The 18701-nt window shown below is 48.2% G+C and overlaps 1 protein-coding gene and 1 long non-coding RNA gene across 4 annotated transcripts in view; one reads left to right on the forward strand and one right to left on the reverse strand.

Moving 5' to 3' along the window:
- Positions 1–4755, reverse strand: part of SAMD10 (sterile alpha motif domain containing 10) — a 67837-nt gene extending 63082 nt beyond the window's left edge. The window contains exon 1 of one of the 3 annotated variants that reach the window (XM_072996710.2): positions 4370–4755. In XM_072996710.2, the coding sequence (XP_072852811.2) occupies positions 4370–4508 (139 nt within the window). In that variant the 5' untranslated portion in view covers positions 4509–4755. Of the gene's footprint in view, positions 1–3830; positions 4290–4369 lie in introns of those variants that run through there. The other 2 variants (XM_072996709.2, XM_078391990.1) reach the window with 2 other exon arrangements.
- Positions 4756–5579: 824 nt separating this feature from the next.
- Positions 5580–18199, forward strand: LOC144588698 (uncharacterized). The gene is made up of 3 exons (XR_013544371.1): positions 5580–5664; positions 6777–15008; positions 17055–18199. It is a non-coding gene; the product is annotated as an uncharacterized LOC144588698 (long non-coding RNA).
- Positions 18200–18701: the final 502 nt, after the last annotated feature.

Genomic DNA, 18701 nt, shown 5'->3' on the forward strand with positions numbered 1-18701 from the left:
CGCATGCAGCGCCTTGCACAAGCTTTGACTGGAGGAAAACCCAGGTTCAATACACCAACCTCCCATCAGAAATGGGAAAAGTTACTTCTGTGAACTATGGTGCAATATCCTGGGAGTTTGTTGGGAGAAAGAGGATCGTCATCACTACCCAGAGCATGGAAATGATGTTTTTGTTTTAAAATGCTCATGTTAAAAGCCTTATTTCTGAATCAGCAGAAAGACGAAGCCAATGGATAATACATCTAAAGAATAGTGTTTTACAAGTAGCAGGGATTTTAATTTTTTCGAAAAAATTATTTTCAAAACGCTATGTTTAAAATACTAAAGGGATCCCTCCCATTTCATGCAAAAGTCACCACGTTCACATCAACAAGTAAAACCCAACATTGATGTCCATCATGCGTATGGGGACCCCGTGGCCTGCACTGGACCAGACTGGAATGAATCTGGAATAACGAAGCCCGTTATGAAGCCGATAAGGCTACTCCGATCCTCATCGTTAGGACGAATCATGAAAAATAATCTCCTTCCCCCAGGTTTATTTATTTGTTCATTTATTCAGTCCTGGCTTTGATTTACCAGCACTCTCCTCCTCTCCATTTCATTCTCACAGTAACCCTGTGAGGTAGACCAGGCTAAGCAAACATGGCAGGTCGTAAGTCACCGAGCACCTGGCACGGCCCCATTGAGATTTAAAGCCAGACCTCCCAAATCCCTCCTGCAAATAATAACAAGTACCCACAGAGGAACTAGAGACCAAATTGCTAACATGCGCTGGATTGCAGAGAAAGCCAGAGAGTTCCAGAAAAACATCTACTTCTGCTTCATTGATTATGCAAAAGCCTTTGACTGTGTGGACCACAACAAACTATGGCAAGTCCTTAAAGAAATGGGAGTCCCTGACCACCTTATCTACCTCCTGAGAAACCTATATGTGGGACAGGAAGCAACAGTTAGAACTGGATATGGAACAACTGATTGGTTCAAAATTGGGAAAGGAGTACGACAAGGCTGTATATTGTCCCCCAGCTTATTTAACATATATGCAGAATACATCATGCGGAAGGCCGGACTGGAGGAATCCCAAACCGAAATTAAGATTGCCGGAAGAAATATCAACAACCTCAGACATGCAGATGGTACCACTCTGCTGGCAGAAAGTGAGGGGGAATTAAGAAACCTTGTAATGAGGGTGAAAGAGGAGAGTGCAGAAAACGGTCTGAAGCTCAACATCAAAAAAACTAAGATCATGGCCACTGGTCCCATCACCTCCTGGGAAATAGAAGGGGAAGATATGGAGGCAGTGACAGATTTTACGTTCTCGGACTCCATGATCACTGCAGACGGTGACAGCAGCCGCGAAATTAAAAGACGCCTGCTTCTTGGGAGGAAAGCAATGACAAACATTGACAGGATCCTAAAAAGCAGAGACATCACCTTGCCAACAAAAGTCCGAATAGTCAAAGCTACGGTTTTCCCTGTAGTGATATATGGAAGTGAGAGCTGGACCATAAAGAAGGCTGACTGCCGAAGAATTGATGCCTTTGAATTGTGGTGCTGGAGGAGACTCTTGAGGGTCTCCTGGACTGCAAAGAGAGCAAACCTATCCATTCTAAAGGAAATCAACCCTGAGTGCTCACTGGAAGGACAGATCCTGAAACTGAGGGTCCAATCCTTTGGCCATCTCATGAGAAGAGAAGACTCCCTGGAAAAGACCTTGATGTTGGGAAAGTGTGATGGCAAGAGGAGAAGGAGACAACAGAAGACAAGAAGGTTGGACAGTGTCATTGAAGCGACCAACATGAATTTGACCCAACTCCAGGAGGCAGTGGAAGACAGGAGGGCCAGGCGTGCTCTGGTCCATGGGGTCACGAAGAGTCGGACACGACTTAACGACTAAACAACAACAACAACGGATGGGAAACTGGAGTCAGGCACCCCACTGTTGAGTTGCACTGGTGACTCAACTCAGACTCCACTCAGATTTTTTTTTTCAATGACTCGGACTGAACTCGCACCCGGACCCATTTTTCTGAGTTGTGTTTTTAAGTCCCTGCTAATTTTAATGAAGGGCGCAGTAAAGCCGGAAGAAGCTTTTTCTGAGGCTCACCAGAAGATGCAGGGAGAGGCCGACGAATGGGGGCCCATGGCGGGCGGCGGCAGTAGCAATGGGGAGTGAACATTTTTCGAGAGGGTGGCGGGGTGTGGGAAGATGAGGCAGGCAGGACAGATGGGGCCAAAATTGGGTGGTTTGGAAGCCTCAGGATTCCCCCCCCCTTACAACCCACCCACCCCTTCCTTTTTTTTCTGGGAGGGGAAAAGCTTGTTTTTAATAGAGACTCAGACTTGGGACTTGGTATCAATGACTTGGACTCAAAAGACTTGCCAATATCTCTCTTACTAGCCCACCCTGTCTTGAAGCCCATCTCTGTCGCTGCCAACACTGATTACCAGCCCATAGCATTCCCGCAGAAAAGGAGTCTTGTGGGAGATTTGCACTCGGAGCAGAGCAAGGTCACCGCGCAGGGCTGATGCTAAACTTTGCTCTTGTCCACCTGGTGCCTTCCAGATCGAATCGGCCGAAGATGGCCGGGGCCGCCCATTCCTGAGGGCGTGATATTAGGAACGTCCTTCAAATGCCTTCTAATCCCTTGCGTGTATGAACAAGGCACGGATACTCACTCCGGATTATTTGATCAGAAAGGAAACGCTGCTTGCACGCATCTGTCCATCTTTCGGCATAACTGGGTTTAGGAACATCAGTGTGCCAACCACTTCTGCTCCGATTCCCTCGGATGCCTGTTGTGCCAAGCGGGATCTGTTTGTTGCTATTTATGCTTCGGAGGGGCCCACTAGGAAGGATGCCCAGAACTCCGATTTGCCAGCAAGTCCCATTGAAGCCGATGGAACGACTTCCCGGGAAAGTCATTCTCGTGGTTCAGGCTGTAAGCCGGAGCAGGGCATGCAAAAGCTGGACGGTATAAATGTTTCACTCCTCTGCTAAATATTTTTCACTGCTCTGGCGTTGTTAACAGTTCTCTGCTCTCTTTCGAAAACCACACTATGGAGGGTTTAATTTAAGCGTTCGTTCTCTCAGATGGGGGGCTCGGAAACCTGGAACTCACAAAGCAACCGAGAAAACAACAGCCTCCAGCACATGCAGAGCGATGCCCGAGTCTCCGGCGGAATAACCTCTGCGCATCCCGAAGGCAGCAAGGCAGAACTCCCTGCTTCTGTTCGCTCCCTCTGCCAGCTCTTTATTTATCGTTTGTTAGACATTAAAGGCAGCTCCACCCTACAGAGCCCTCAAATGCTCCTCAGACCCGCAAAGGGCACCCACAGGCCAGAGGAGAGGCTTCGTCCGCTGTTCTGCTCGAGCCCCTTTCAGCTCAATGCCTTTAGCGGGTGATGCAAAAACTAATTAAGCGCCGGCGGATCCACTCCCAAAATAAAAATCACCAGGGCTCGGCTCTTTAAATGGGGTCCCCCGCCCCCTTGGTTCACCAAGCCCAGACAGCTGCTGGGAGGGAGGCCCCCTCTCACAACCCCCCCCCCCCTATTTTGACCTCAGAGGTACCTGAAGGAGAAGTCGAGAGAGTAAGAGCTGCGCTGTCTCTTTCTTGTTGGTCATGCTCAACATCCAGCCTTGGGTCCCCGGGAGTCCAGAACATCTTAGGCAGTTCTCTTCCCCCCTCCCCGGCTCCTTGACTTAAAGCAGGGTGCCTACCTTCCAGGAAGAAGGGACCCCCTTGCCTACAACCCTGTAAGGTAGACTGCCTCCTCTCCACCCGTGAGAGGCTCCCCATTCAGGCGTCGCCTCCACCACCTACCTGGGCAACAGGCGAGGGCGGTCCGTTCAGACATCGCCTCCGGGAGCCCAGCTCTCCAAGATATTGCCGCACAAAGGGACCACTATCCGAGCCGCTCCACACGCTACGCGGCCATCCCCCCCCACGAGCGGGCGCGGCGCGGGAGGGCGGGGATCCCAGGTCCCATCATCCCCCGAGCGGGCGCGCCGGCGGAGGATGATGGGACCTGGGATCTCCCGCCCTCCCCTTCCGCGCAGTGCCGGGCTGGGAGGCAGCCGGATCGGATCGTTCAGCCTCGCTTCCCCCGAAGGCGTCCGCCTTCCTCGCCCGCGGGCGGGCAGACAAGAGGCGCCCGGGCGGAACTCGTCCCGGGGAAGGAAGGAAGGATCGGGGCCCCTTCCCCAACCCTCCGAGCCCATCTCCTGCCTTGCTCCCCCCCCCGGGAAGGACGGCGAGGCACAAAAGACACCCCCCCAACGCAGCCCTCCTCTCCGCACCCCACTCATCATCATCCTCTCCCTCCTCCACACACACCCCCCAATCCACCCTTGCCTCTTTACCTTCCATCTCCTTGGTCTCCCCGGCGCAGTTCATGGCCAGCGTCCGCTCATGCCCTCCTCCTCTTCCTCCTCCTCCTCTTCCTCCTCCTCTACCGGCGTCCGGCAAGGGCTCGGCTTTGGAGCGGAATTCGGCGAACATAGGGCGCGATCGCGGCCGGCAAGCCAGCGGGCGGGCGGGTTCAGACGTTCGCTCCGGGTCGCCCGAGCCGGGGAGGGGCGGGGCGCCGGGAGGGGAGGGGCGGGGCCGCCTCCCGCCGCAGCCGCCGCCGCCGCTCCTTGTGGCTCGTGTGAACGGGTTCGCTGCGCTCGCGTCTCGCCTTCCTTTGGCCGATCGCGGACACACACACACACCGGCCAAAATAGGCGAGGGGGGGGGAGAGAAAAGGCTCTCCCTCCCTCCCTCCCTCCCCTGTCTGGATCGGAAGTGGCGAGTCCCGGCCTTCCTCCTCCTCCTCCTCCTCCTCGTCGTCGCCAGCCTCTGCCTCGCTCCTCTGCTCCCGAGTCACCCGGCGACGACGAAGCTGCGGCCGGTTCGGCGCGGGCAGGAGAGGCTCAAGCGCCGCCGCCGCCGCCGCCGCATCCCGGCAAGGTCACCGGCCGCCGCCTGCCTCGGGTCGTCCCGCCAGGGTGGGTCGGTGGGTGGATGCCCACGATCGCCCGCCAGCCCGGCCACGGCCCCCGGGCGCTGCCCGAGATCATCGCCGCCGCCGCCACCGCCACCCGGGTGCCTGCCTGCCTGCCTGCCTGCGAGCCGGCGTGGGAGGAGGGTTGATCGGGGCTGGGAACTTGGCCGGCGCCTGGAGGAGGAGGAGGAGGAGGGAGAAGCGGGCACGGCCCGGATCGGGCCTGGAAACGCCTCCGGGGGCTCTGGCCGGGGCTGGCGGAGGAGGGAGCGGGCACCTCCCGCTGGCCTGCCCATCAAGGCACCCGGCGGTCCCTCCACCGGGCCACCGCCGGCAGCCTTCCCTCTGCGCCAGGCTGGGCCATCGCGCCCATCCCCGGGGGCTTCTGCCCCCCCTTCCCGCCGCTGGCCACCGCGGCGCCCCCCTCCCGCTGCTGCACCGATGGGCGCGGTTGGGTGGGCAGCTCCGGTTCGGCCGGTTCGGCCGCGCCTCCGCCCAGCCTCCCGCTTGGAGGAGACGCGGCCCCTGCCTCGGGACGGGGCGCTCTGGCGTGCGCTTACTCGGGAGCAAACCCCGCTGACATTCGCGGGGGGGGTGTCTTCCTCCGGAGTAATGTCCGGAGAGCTGCCACCTGGTGCACCCTTTACCTGGGAGTAAGCCCCAGGTGCGCGGGTAAGTCTGCCTGTCTCCTAGTGCGCCCCTCTCTGTTTCTCTGTGTCTGTCTAATTCTGGCCACCTTGGTGTGTGCGGTCTCTCTCCATCTGCCTTGCCTGTCTATTGGGCTGGGTTTTGAATATTTCAGACACCGATAAGGGGGAAACTGTAAAGATATTTTAAAAAATAAAAGCAAGCCTTTGACTGCAGAGAGAAGCCTGCTTTGATTTGCCTCCACTGGCTTCTGTTTTTTTATTTATTTAATTTATTTCTGCAAAACAGCATGCCGGCTGCTTTCTCCTCGGATCCATTTCTCCCGCACCCTCCTCTTTGTCCTTTGTCTCCCTCTTTCCTTGTCTTTCTCCTCTGACTGTTGCTCTTCCTCTCTTGATTAACAGCTGCGATCCTTTTGTCTTAAGCGGGGTGGGGGTGGGTGGGGGCTAAAAGGCTATCCAGTGATGCTTTCAGGCACCGAGAGAGGAGCTTGTTCCTTAAGAACTCACCCCCTAAATGTTAAGAGCAGGGATGACAAGGGAGGGAAAGGATGGGGAGGGAAGGGGTGTGGACAGAGAAGGGCGGGAAGAGAGGGATGCTGCAATAAAGAAATGCAGTGGCTAGAAAATGCAAAACAAACAAACAAACAAACTCACAGCTCAAAAACCAGTCCCACAGCAATTACGACCCAGTTTGGCTAATGGCAACTTTCAAATTATTCAAAAAAGATACACACTCCCACGAGATGAGTGGTTGGTTACAGAAGATTCCTGCCCAACGGGAGAACCATGGCTTCCCCACCTGGTGTTGGATTTCAGTTCCCATGGTTCGCTGGTTACGGACCGTGAGTGCAGTAGTCCCACGACAAAGGACAATGTGGATTAAGGCAAAGTCCTTAGGAAAAGGATGGGGTGTGAAAAGGGATGGAGGAGCCTGTAAGTCTCTGGTAGCCCACAAGCTTAGCTTTGAAACAGAAGACCCACGGTTCTAATCTGCCTGGAAGACAACAAAGGATGATTATCACCTCTTCTGCTTGATGCCCTGGAGAGCTCTTGCTGGTTAACATGTATACAATATTGGGATAGACTGAAAACTAATTTGTCTTCAGCTAAAATGTTTTCCTTTTTTTCCCTAAGGAAGACAATGTGTAGTTCAGCTGTGGAACTCACTGCCACTGGATGTAACCATGGCTGCCTGTTTGCGTGGCTTTAATAGAAGGACGCGGTGGAGCTGTGGGCTAAACTGCAGAAGCCTGTGCTGCAGGGTCAGAAGACCAAGCAGTCGTAAGATCGAATCCACGTGACGGAGTGAGCGCCTGTCGCTTGTCCCAGCTCCCGCCAACCTAGCGGTTCGAAAGCATGCAAATGCAAGTAGATAAATAGGGACCACCTTGGTGGGAAGGTAACAGCGTTCCGTGTCTAAGTCGCACTGGCCATGTGACCACGGAAGATTGTCTTCGGACAAAACGCTGGTTCTATGGCTTGGAAACAGGGATGAGCACCGCCCCCTAGAGTCGAACACGACTGGACAAAAATTGTCAAGGGGAACCTTTACCTTTACCTTTAATAGAGGGTTAGATAAATTCATAAGCCTTTGAACCATCAACAACTAAGGTTCTTCTGTGCTGTCAAGTAGCTTCTTGTTTAACAGAGACCCTGGGATGAGTTGTGTCTCAAGGGCAACAGCCTCAGTTTAGCCATGTGTGTTTCTAGAGGGGGCTTCAGACTTGACCTGACCTAGGACCCATTTTCTGGTGGTTAATAATAATCGTCCTAGAACTGCAGAGCTGGGAAGGGACCCTAAGGATCATCTGAGTCCAGCCCCTGCCAAGGAGGGACAAGCGGGGAATCGAACTCCCAACCTCCCGCTCCGCAAATGATTTCCTTTTTATGAAAAATATTTTTACCACGCCATTGTCTTCAGAAGGACCCAAGGCAGCTGAGCTAAACCACTGAGCTATCTCGATTTGTTCCCCATCAGCTTTTGTCACTATCCAGTTTTCACATCCATACATCATCACGAGGATCTGATGCTAAACCCGTATAGTTATAGAAACAGGTATCCTTCCCTGCAGTACAGATCCGTATAGCTCTTGGGCTGCATGGACCCCGCCCCAGGATCTTCCCAACCTGGGGCCTTCCTGGGAGAGGACAATGCCCGGAGATGTCATCGTTCTATCATTTTTAGGGGTAGAAGACGTTGCCAGTGGTTCGGAGAAAATGAACTGTGATATTCCTTAATTATCCTGTGTTGCTTCTGGCAAGAAGGAAAAATGGCGCCAAGAAGACATCCGACTTCACCTCCCACACGGAGTTCTATTGTGAGTTTTCGAAGCAGCCTTTTCTGATATTCCTTTATACTGAGAGTCGTCTGCTGTCAGGGAGGTATTTTTATTATCTTACTCCCCCAGTGCTCCATAGGGCGCTTTCAATAAAACACAAGAAGAGGTGGAAGGAGCAGGTCATTAACGGCCACGGACGGTGCTTCGATCATCTTGTCTCTGGAGGCTGGCCAGAGGGGCTATCTGGGAGACCCCCTTGGGGTAGCCCCATAGCTTACACTCCTAGCCACTTTTCGAAGCAACCACATCAATGTGTGTATGACAGCGACTAATACCTAAAGCAATAAAACATTATTATGTGCCGTTTTGTGGGGGTGGGGTTTTTTTTTAACCCGTAAACCACCCAGAGTAGTGCCTGCAGTATAGAAATCAAATCATAATTAATTAATTAATTAATCCTAGAATATCATAGAATGAGTGAGTTGGAAGGGGCCTCCCCGTTTCCAAGCTGTAGAGCCAGCGTTTGTCCGAAGACAGTTTCCGTGGTCACGCGGCCAGCACGACTAGACGCGGAACGCCGTGACCATCCCACCGAGGTGGTACCTATTTATGGACTCGCATTTTTACATGCTTTCGAACGGCTAGGTTGGCAGGAGCTGGGACGAGCGACAGGAGCTCACTCCGTCACGTGGATTCGAACTGCTGGTCTTCCGATCTTGCAGCCCAGAGGCTTTGCGGTTCAACCTGCAGCACCACCATGTTCCCCAATACAAAGTGCCGGTTATGACCTATAAAGCCCTGTGTGGCTTGGGGCCCAGGCTATTTGAAGGTCATCCAGGATGACCCCTCTCGGCTTTTAAGATCTTCTGGGGAGGCCCTTCTCTCGGTCCCACCGCCTTCCGAAATTTGACGAGGACACGAGAGAGGGCCTTCTCGGTGGCTGCTCCCGGCCTTTGGAATATGCTGCTCCGGGAAGCCACGTCAGCCCCTTCCCTCTTATCCTTCTGTCATCAAGACAAGACCTTCCTCTCCAGGCAAGGCTTTTAAACAGGAAGTATTTAATGCCTTGTTTATTTATTTACAGACGTTTAATTTAAAAAAATATTTTAAATTTATTTCAATCTTAATAGATTGTTTTTAGTAAGATATTTTATATCGTATTTATGGAACTGTTGATTCTTTTGTATTTTTAGTTGTGTGCTGCATGGGGTGAAAGGCAGATTAAGATAAGATAAAATAAAATAAATAAGCCAATAAATAAATAAAATGGTCAGACCTCTGCTTGGCAGGTTTCCAGGCACTAACAATTGTTCAGAGTCATTTACACTTCTCCCAAGAGCCTCTGTGTCCATTAAACGCAGTGCACTTAGTTGAACACCACTAAAGTGTGCTGAAATACATTGCTACTCTGCCAACCCCCAACCCCCCACCCAGTCCCTGTTTGCTTTTATAACACTCTGCCTGCTCTGGAGCAGATGCCTGTTTAATGACCTGGGGAGCTTCTGTAGGGCAAAGCATTAAGAATGCTTGTTATTGCATTGATATTCAGTGGGTTTGGTGATGCATTTTAACTCTGCCATATAGCTGAAGAGGGCAAAGCTCCGTGAAAAATTAATCAGGTATTTGCTGGGGCAGTGGAGGAGAAACATTGATACACGCCCAATCCAGCATGATCAAAAATCCAATATTAGAGGAGTCCTTAATGATAGTCTTATCGGAATGCAATGTACACTGTAAGTCACCGAAGGAAAGGAACCTCCTCAACAAGAAGACAGCCTGCTCTGCTTAAAAAGAGCGCTCGAGATAAATATGCATGGAAAAGGAAGAAGGTTAGTATGAAGAGAGTTGAGAATCTTGGTAGGGCTGACCTTGAGATCTTTGAAGGATGTTCTCCACCCACCTTGGCTGCTGGTGGTACTCTTACTGGTGCTTCACTAGAAGGTCTACACTCCGGTGTTGGCCTGCTGCCAACTGTCTCAAGGACAGGGTGACACTAGCCATGACCCGGTGGTTTCAGCAGTGCTCAAGGTCAGAATGGGCCAAGACCGCTGATTCTTCGGAATATCAGAACGGCCTTACACTGGGTCAGATCCTTGCTCCCAAGAGCCCAACATTGGCTACTGTGGCTGGCAGTAGTCGCTTCCCAGGGCTGAAGGCACATTATCTCCTCCACAAGTGTTAGCCCGGCCCATGCCTGCTTCGTCTCCAAACTCAGAGGTTGGAAATTGCTCCCTCTCATTGTTGACTCCCTATTCCCGATTTTTAAAATCTTTAGCCACTGCTTACAAAACATATAGTGAAAACATAAGGAGAGCCCTGTTAAGTGAAGCTAAAGAGATATCCAAACCAGCCACCAATGCCCCATAGTGGCTACTTGTCCACATGCCCCGCTCTTCCCCAACTGAATGCCCTCCATATGTGTTTGACCACAATGGCCATCATCACCAGCCAAGGTGACCATAGGGAAGACGTTGTAGGAAAACATGGGAAAGTTGCATTTGATGACATTTTCTGGAATGCTGCAGATGGTGACAGCAGACACAAAATTAAAAGACTCCTGCTTCTTGGGAGGAAAGTGATGACAAACTTCGACAGCATCTTAAAAAGCAGAGACATCACCTTGCCAACAAAGGTCCGCATAGTCAAAGCTATGTTTTTTCCAGTAGCGATATATGGAGGTGAGAGCTGGACCATAAAGAAAGCTGACCGCCGAAGAATTGATGCTTTTGAACTCTGGTGCTGGAGGAGACTCTTGAGAGTCCCCTGGATTGCAAGGACAACAAACCTTTCCGTTCTGAAGGAAATCAACCCTGAGTGCTCACTGGAAGGACGGATCCTGAAGCTGAGGCTCCAGTCCTTTGGCCATCTCATGAGAAGAGAAGACTTCCTGGAAAAGACCCTGATGTTGGGAAAGTGTGAGGGCAAGAGGAGAAGGAGACGACAGAGGACGAGATGGTTGGACAGTGTCATCGAAGTGAGCAACATGACTTTGACCCAACTCTGGGAGGCAGTGAAAGACAGGAGGGCCTGGCGTGCTCTGGGCCATGGGGTCACGAAGAGTTGGACACGACTTAACGACTAAACAACAACAACAACATTAATATAATACACAAATGTTTCATCCTTGTTGAAAGGTTGTCTTCACCCATTGAGACATCTCATCAAACAAGTCTCAAGTGCTGTAAGATTCCTTTGCTGCTCCTGCTGCATGAGAATAAAAAGAACAGCCTTTTTTATTTCAGCAATAGCATTAGGACACACAATAGCAAGAATGAATAGCAACCTCTTATATTTTGTGGAAAAAAGGACCCTTCAAAAACCAGTGGCTGAATCTTCTCATTTTGTTATGCCTGCAGAAGGCAACGCCCATTTCAGTCCCTTTTAGCATGTCACCACTGGGGTTTTCAGGATATGTCTGGCTGCTCACTGGCTTGGCACTCACTTGAGAATCCCAGCAAAGACGTGTTAAATTGCCAGCTCAGAGATCTCTTGTATGTGTAATAAAGAAAGAAAATTCCATCCAGTATCCTTTAAACTGGGCCCTTATATTTGGAGCAAAAGTCCTATTTTGTGCAAAGCCCTGTAAAGTATTTTGCACAAAATAGATTCTTCCACAGAACACAAGGTTCTGTGCAAAATAACAGGAACTGGCCAGTGTGAAAACTGCACACAAATTCTCGCACATGCTCAGAGGGGAGAATGTCTTAGACATATTCTGTTGTCTGCAAGGAAGATTTATATTCATCTTCTCAAACAGGTGGGGAAAATGCAGCCCTCGATATGTATCTGGACTGCTTCTGTCGTCTCTAACCTTCATCTATGCTGCCTACGAAAGGTCAGAATTGTAACCCAAGATTTAGAAGGCTACAATTGGCCTGCTCTTCCCCCGATTTTAAGATCTTGGGCAGGGTGGGTGACTTCACACACACACCCCAATGATGTATAGACTCACTATGAAAATTTGATTTAAGAGCTGTTTCTGGAGACGGGATGTAGGAAAAAACCCTCCCATAAGTTTGAGGAGGTCACATGGCCCACCCTTGCTTTAAGAAGTGTCACCCATGTAAATCATTCACTCTAAAGCAGGGGTGGGCATGAAATAGATCTCGATATACTGGCAGATTGCTGAGTAAATCTCAATAAATGAGCAAGGATTTCAGTTTTCCAAGCATCGAAAAGCTCTATTCCATTCTGACACAAAAGTGAGTATTTGGGCTCAGAGTTTGCTAATTCCATGTATATGTTTTGTGCATTGGATGGATTTGAGCATTCGAGGAAGGAAGGAAGGGATTTTGTCAAGTTCTTCTTCCCCTAGGTTAGCTCATTTGCAATCAAGCTCTTAATTAGAATCTGTGCTTTAAGATGTAATCAACATACCCCCACTGATTCACCACTGCATGTTTACACCTCAGCAGAACCAGAGAAGGCCCATGTGGAAAATATGCACGGAAACCATTCCATGCCATGGGATGGTTTCTGTTTCCAAACTTCTCTCTGTAGCCACAAAGTCTTAGAAACTTTCTCAGTTCTGTGTAATGCCAGATTCTCTTGAAACCACACAAATTTCAAAGGAAGGATGTTTTTTTTTTAAAAGGGGGCCCTGGATTTCGTTACTTGACCCAAAGCTGCTGAAGTTGGCAAGGCCGTTATTATTAGAATTTGCAGCTGGCAGGAAATGGATGCCCGCACAGCTTCCTCCATGCTGTCCCACAAATGGTGATTATTTCAAGTAAACTATTTGCTGACACGAGAACATTTTCTGGTTCCTGAGGGCAGACACTGGAGCGAAATGATAACATTGAACATCGGTAATGGTCTACAGTTTTGAGAGGGCTTGGTTCTTGCAGAAAAATAAAATATAGAACCATTGATCTGTAAAGCTGGAAGATGCCGTAAAAATTCACAAAGTCCAAACTTCTGCTAAATCAGGAAGTCCAGAGGTAGAACTTCCCTGCCAGACGGACTCCCAACTTTGGTTTAAAGGGATCCAATGACAGATTTTCTAAGGAAGTCCATTCTCTTGGCAATGAGCTCTTATTGTCAGGAAACGGCTTCTGGTATTTAGTTGAATTTCTGATTTCTTATAATTGTCTCTGTGTGGGTCTTCCCTTCCTGAAACAATAACAGGTCCAGAATGCAGCAGCCGGGTAAATTTCAGGAACTTTCATCACGTTTCCCTGATCCTGGATCATCTGCAGTGCTTCCTATTGGCGTCTGTGTCAGTTTTAAGCTCTAAACAATTTGGGACCACCTTACTGATTGGAGCATCTCTTCCCAAGAACATCTACCTGTTCAACTTTGCTTTTTTCAGGCTACCTTCTGCAGGATGCCCATCCCAAGGGAAATTAAAGAGAAATAATACTAGGAATTGGGCTTGAATTGATTGGATTTATTCAACCAAGCGACGCAGAAAGAAGAGTGTGGTTCAGAGGATGAAATTTCTGATTAAAAAGCTTTTTAATCAATAGTAGAATTACAGAGATCCACAGAGGAGAATAGCTTCGAGGTCCCTAGAGTCCATCCCTTTCTCATTAGCTGGTATTTCCAACCCCAACTCACTCTGAGACATTGGTAGGAGATTTTTTTTAAAAATTTCTTTACTTACAGTTGCTTGAACCTACCAACTTGCGCATGCTGCTTTCTTTACTGCACGTATACCTATCAAGTGACTGAACAGATCAACATCAAACAAAAGAACTGCCACCGACCCAGGAAAGAGAGGGAAAGAGACATTCAGCACAGAGGCGGGGCTCTCTTTGAATTCAAAGGTTGGAAGGAACAATTGGTTAGTGCTGGACAGATAGACAATCACCCCAGACCAAAAAAAAAGTCTCTCCCAGTCACACAAACCAAAGACAGCCTGGGAAATTGCAAACAGATCTCCAACGTTTTGCTTGCTGTGTATGTTTACTCAACAATCATCTGATTTTTCAACAACCAGGAAGGAGTTTGCTGTTTCAGTTAAAAATATACTAGCAAAACATTATGGCCCACCAATATGTTGCCAACAGTTCAAAATGTGCCTTGTTTGTATTTTGGCAAGCTGTGCACTGTGTGGTGTCTTATGCGCACACACTGTTGCTAGAGATGATGCATCTGCTTTCCCATTTCCAGATCTGATTTCTAGAGCATTGGAAGGAAGCTGGTAAATATAGCAATGCTATGAACTGAATTTAAGACAGCATCTTAAAAAGCAGAGGCATAACCTTGCCGACAAAAGTCTGCATAGTCAAAGCTATGGTGTTTCCAGTAGTGACGTATGAAAGTGAGAGCTGGACCAAACATAAACAAAACATAAACACACAACCCTCTGGTTCATGAATGTAGGATATTGTGCTTCTGTACCCATGATTCAAAAAGCCCGGGAATAGCCTGATATTGCTGCACAATATTGTGCCCTTGTTGCCAGCAGGAAAAAAGGAGGCCAAGCTTTACACAGGAAAGGGTGGCCCGAATGTTGATGACATCCACATCAGCAGTCAAGATGATCTCCATGATCCCGTCTTGTGCTCCCTACCATTCACAAAGAGACACCACGCAAGGGAAAATCTCAGGTGCTGACTCCTTTTTTCATCATCTAGCCACTTCTTGTCCACACACAAAGCAACTGCCAGGGCTCGTTTTCAACAAGTGTGAATGGTAGTGAGCACAAGCAGGGATCCTGTCGACCATCTTGACTGCTGCCATTAGTGTCGTTAACATTTAGACTGCCCTTGGCTGTGGAAAGCTCACCATCCTTTTTCCTGCTGGCAATGTGGGTGCAATATTGTGCAGCCACATCAGCCCATTTCCTGGCTTTTTGAATTGTGGGTACAGAAGCACAATATCCCATATTAATAAACCGGAGGTAGTTTTTATTTATTTATAAAGAATTGAATATTTTACAAGGATGGGTGAATATTCTGCTCCTGTTTTTTCAGACACAAACAATCTGATGCTGATGATCCAGTCTTGAGGGTATTTCCACTGATGATGGCTCTTCTTGGGATTAATGAATATTTCAGGAAGAACGTTTACCTAATGCGTAGTTGATTTTGCTAAATAGGCCACCCAGGAGTCTTCAGACAGCCATGGCAGCACTGAGCCAGTAAGGAAGTAAAGCATCTTTCCCGCAAGCGTTAACCAAGGAGCTGTTCAGACAAGTTCGAGATTTGTTTAGTTGAAAACAACAGCGGCTAACGAGAAGGTTCCTAATTATATCTTTTGTTGAGGAGGGCAGCTTTTTCCTCCTGAGCGTACGAAGGCGCCTCGTAATCAGCAGGTGCCAAAACATGCTGCCGGTGTGATCACAGTCTTTCCTCACAAGAGCTGCAACCTCTCTGGGGCTGTGAAGTTTATTTCCCAGTTTGCACCAGGAAGGAACACCTCCCAGACAGATTCTCTCTTTGCAATTAACACTTTACACCTCTTGCTTTCAAGTAGCCAAGGTATTACTGTGTGGAGTCGTTCGCTGTGTCTGGATGCTAGGATTGAAGAAGGTGTCTAATTAATACACAAGCAGCCCAAACAAACTGGCGACTCCATTCCATCTGGCACAGTTTCTAATATGGCTAGTAAATACGTGTGCACCAGTATTTGAAAATACTTACTGTTCCGTGAATAAGAAGCTGAATTAACACTCTGGATGGGTCCATCTACATGCATGTCTCGGGGTGGCCATGTCTCCTCTTTTAGGGAAGACAGACTTCCTTAGCCAAGTGTCATTTCTGGCCGGCATCTTCAGAGGACAGGAGTAGCAACCGGAAAAATCGGCAGTAGCTGAACATGCCCTAAAACAAGCTGGACATGAAATTCTATTTCAAAATACTGAAGTACTGGACAACACCAGCAATCATTATGTTAGACTGCACAGGGAAGCCATTGAAATCCACAAACACCAGCAGAGCTTAAACAAAAAAGAAGAAAGTTTAAAACACAACAAAGCGTGGCTCCCAGCACTGAAAAATACAGCCTGCAAAAGGTCAATGAACTCTACCCAGCCACAAGGACCGGTGATCACTACACACAAAAGACCAGCTAACGACACCCATCAATCACAGTGACATATAATCTCTCCTCTTTATCACAACAATACACCCACAACAAAAACACACTGATCACCATAATCACCCATCTCCTGAAAAGGACAAAAGCTGATCCCACAGCTATAAATACTCAACTCCAAAACAAACTGCACCAGAGCACAGAGTGCTACTCCTGTCCTCTGAAGATGCCGGCCACAGAGACTGGCAAAACATTAGGAAGAACAACCTTTAGAACACAGCCAAAGAGCCCGAAAAACCTACAACAACCATTGTTCTGTCCAAGTTGAAGGAAAAGAAGAAGAACTCACAAGGGAGATTTTTATTGGGGGCAGAATGTATGAGGAGATTAAGTGTGGCCTTAAAAATTAAAATAAGCTTCCTCTAATTATGCAGCAAATAAATTGGTTATTCAGGAACCTACAGAACAGATTGGCTTTGAGTCTCCCTCAGAAGACTTTGTTAGTTTACCTCAACTGGCACTTATTGTCTCAGTCGTCCACTCAGAGACTCTGGTAATTATAAAGAATAAAATGTTTCCATTTCTTTACAGCTCTTTATACTGTATATCAAAACCAAATATTATGTTGTGTAATAATGTTAACCTGTCCCATTGCTGGGCTTAACTGGTTAAATAGCTTCCTTACTGACTAACTGACTGGTTCCATAGCTGACAGAACGATTCACTTCGTCATCAGACTCCAATGCTAATGCTACAGAACCCTGGCTAACTATAAAAATGTTGGGAAAGAATCTGCGGTTGAGAAGAGAACTATGGGCTGTAACTGGATTGCTTGACATTCAACCACAGTCCAGAAAAGTCCCTTCCAACCAAAACCTCTCAATGGCATTCTATGTAGGTTGCAATACTGTATTTCCAACAGATTTAGGACCTTCAAGTTCCCGTCTACATTTAGTAGCACCTGGACAGAAGACTCAGCATCACACATGCCTGGTTACTGTCTTCTCCAATCTAATAAGATGCATTGTTAATTGTATTAAAATCAGTGCAGTTTTATGCAGAACACACTACTTCCTTAAGTCTTCCTGTTTTGGTGATGCGTCCATCATTCATCTTGACTTTTGATGTGGCCATTCTTCATCGCTTCCAGGCTCCTTAGAAACACCGTACTTGTCCTCCCGCTGTACCGCTTTACGAATGTTCTGGCCAAGAAACAGAAATCTCAATAGAGATGGGTGAGTATTTTGCTAGGGTTTCTGAAAATCAAAACATGCAGGCATCTTCAGGAAGAGGAAGGAAGGAATGTGAGATTTTAAAACAGTAAAACTAGCGAATGCATCATTGAAGACGACTGGGAGATGTTGACAGAAAATCCCAGTCTCCTTAGATGTTTACTATCTGGCCTTGGGAGGTGGGGTGAAAGAGCTTCAGAGACAGATTCCAAAAGAGAACCGCTGACTACATCAAGAAGTTAAACTCTGTCTTCCTTGGTCTGAATAGGGATGAAGGCGTTATCTACAGGGTTGTATGTAAGTCATATGTAAGTCAGCTCATCTGTGCAGTTTTGCCTATGTTGTGTTTCATGTTTGTGCAACCTTCTCTACTCATAAATGCTGTCTTCCTGTTCCCTCCAGCCCTTCAGATTTCTATCTCACACCTTGTACATCTATAGGCCAACATTTTCTGTTATAGGTGGCCTAGATAAAAGGTTTTCTCTGTGGTACTTTCATTCATCAGAACATCTATGCTTGGATGTACTTGTCATCACCAGTGACTTGTGAATGGCTCTTAATGACCATCATTAAGCTCTGCATATGATTGCTAATGAGTAAGAGCATCACCAAGCTGGACCTTTGGGTTTCCCACTACATTTTGCAATCTCTGTTTCTTCCCATCTTGGTATAACTCTCTTATCTCCTGAAACTGAACACCATGCATCGAGAGAAGCGGGCTCCACTCCCTGGGGTCTTGCGCCAGATTGTTAGTCTTTAAAAGGTCACAACAGGAAATTGTTAATGTTTTCCCTGCAACAAGCTAACATTGTCCCCTCTCCAAATCATTCAATGGCCCAGCTCAGGTTTAACAAAGCTTCCTTGAGCGCTTTTCTTGCAATTACTTTCAAAAAAATCATACATCCTTCTAACTAACTTGGAGAGCGCCCAGATATGCAAAGTACAGTTGCTGTCATCATCATGATGATCTAGTCAATTCAGGGTCTAAATCACAAAGACCATTTGAATTTGATGTATTCCCGAAGGATGAATTCTCAAATTGTTTCTTTGCCTTTCTGGGGGGGGGGGGGGGTTGTATTTGTATATATAGTCACGTGGTATATATACTAACTGACTGGTTCAAATAGATGTCAGTTCAATCAGTACATTTCTTGCTGTTTCTAATGGTTCTGTAGGTTATGTGTGCCTTTTCATATAAATCTATTCCTTCCTTCCTTCCTCCCTCCCTCCCTCCCTCCCTCCACCTCTTCCTTCCTTCCTTCCTTCCTTCCTTCCTTCCTTCCTTCCTTCCTTCCTTCCTTCCTTCCTTCCTTCCTCCCTCCCTCCCTCCCTCCCTCCCTCCACCTCTTCCTTCCTTCCTTCCTTCCTTCCTTCCTTCCTTCCTTCCTTCCTTCCTTCCTTCCTTCCTTCCTTCCTTCCTTCCTCCCTCCCTCCCTCCACCTCTTCCTTCCTTCCTTCCTTCCTTCCTTCCTTCCTTCCTTCCTTCCTTCCTTCCTTCCTTCCTTCCTTCCTTCCTTTTAGTGCATTGTGTGTGTGGGGGGCTGTCTCCTTTTGAGCGATGTAAT

The sequence above is a fragment of the Pogona vitticeps genome, chromosome 4, assembly GCF_051106095.1.
Source record: "Pogona vitticeps strain Pit_001003342236 chromosome 4, PviZW2.1, whole genome shotgun sequence".
Lineage (NCBI taxonomy): Eukaryota > Metazoa > Chordata > Lepidosauria > Squamata > Agamidae > Pogona > Pogona vitticeps.